This window comes from Octopus bimaculoides, chromosome 12 (genome assembly GCF_001194135.2).
Source record: "Octopus bimaculoides isolate UCB-OBI-ISO-001 chromosome 12, ASM119413v2, whole genome shotgun sequence".
Classification (NCBI taxonomy): domain Eukaryota; kingdom Metazoa; phylum Mollusca; class Cephalopoda; order Octopoda; family Octopodidae; genus Octopus; species Octopus bimaculoides.
The window spans coordinates 62,769,147-62,769,971 of record NC_068992.1 but is presented as its reverse complement, the minus strand read 5'-3'; the positions used below and the strand labels follow the sequence as shown (position 1 = coordinate 62,769,971).

Below are 825 nucleotides of genomic sequence, written 5' to 3'. Positions count from 1 at the left end.
CTATATATATATGTATATATATGTATATATATATATACATATATGTATATATATGTATATACACACACATATATATACATTCAAGCATGTATATATATACATACATGCATATATATATATACATGTGTATATATATATATGTGTATATATATATATATATATATATATAGATAGATAGATACACACACACACACACATATATATATATATATACATATGTATGTATGTATTAGACACTTTGTGAGAGAGAATGTTGCAGCCACAACAGAGCTTATAAACATATGACTTCTACGCCATATAGAAAGCACAACATCCAGATACAATAAATAGATAGAAAGAGTGCACCTACCACGTCTAGAAGTTGCGAGAGCCTCATACCAAGTTTCACCGACAAGCGTCCGGCATGGGATCCCATAGGTCGTAACAGTCTGTTATAGTTTCGATGTACCATCAGTTGATGATGGAGGCGTTTACCGGGGGGTCCAGCTTCTACGGACAATCGTAGTGACCATAACAATGCCATAGTCCAGCCAAGAAATATCGCACATGGAAACTCCATTTTTTTTTTTACTTCTTGTTTATGTTCTTTCTTTTTTGTTCTTTTTTTGTTGTTGATCAGTTTATAATGTCATTCACTCCTTTTTTTCTTTCCTCTTTCTCGCTCTATCATCGTATATGTATCTGTCTATACATATCTATCGATTTATCTAGCAGTCTATCTACCTACCTGTCTATCTGATTGTTTATCCATCCCTCTATCTGTCCGTGTCTACTACCTAATATTTGCTTATATATATATATACATGTATATATATATATATATAT

The 825-nt window shown here is 31.6% G+C and overlaps 1 protein-coding gene across 1 annotated transcript in view; it reads right to left on the bottom strand.

Moving 5' to 3' along the window:
- Window positions 1-788, bottom strand: part of LOC106876499 (acetylcholine receptor subunit alpha-like 1) — a 200,299-nt gene extending 199,511 nt beyond the window's left edge. Inside the window, exon 1 of the mRNA XM_014925062.2 lies at window positions 350-788. Within this exon, the coding sequence (XP_014780548.1) occupies window positions 350-559 (210 nt within the window). The 5' untranslated portion in view covers window positions 560-788. The remainder of the gene's footprint in view (window positions 1-349) is intronic.
- Window positions 789-825: the final 37 nt, after the last annotated feature.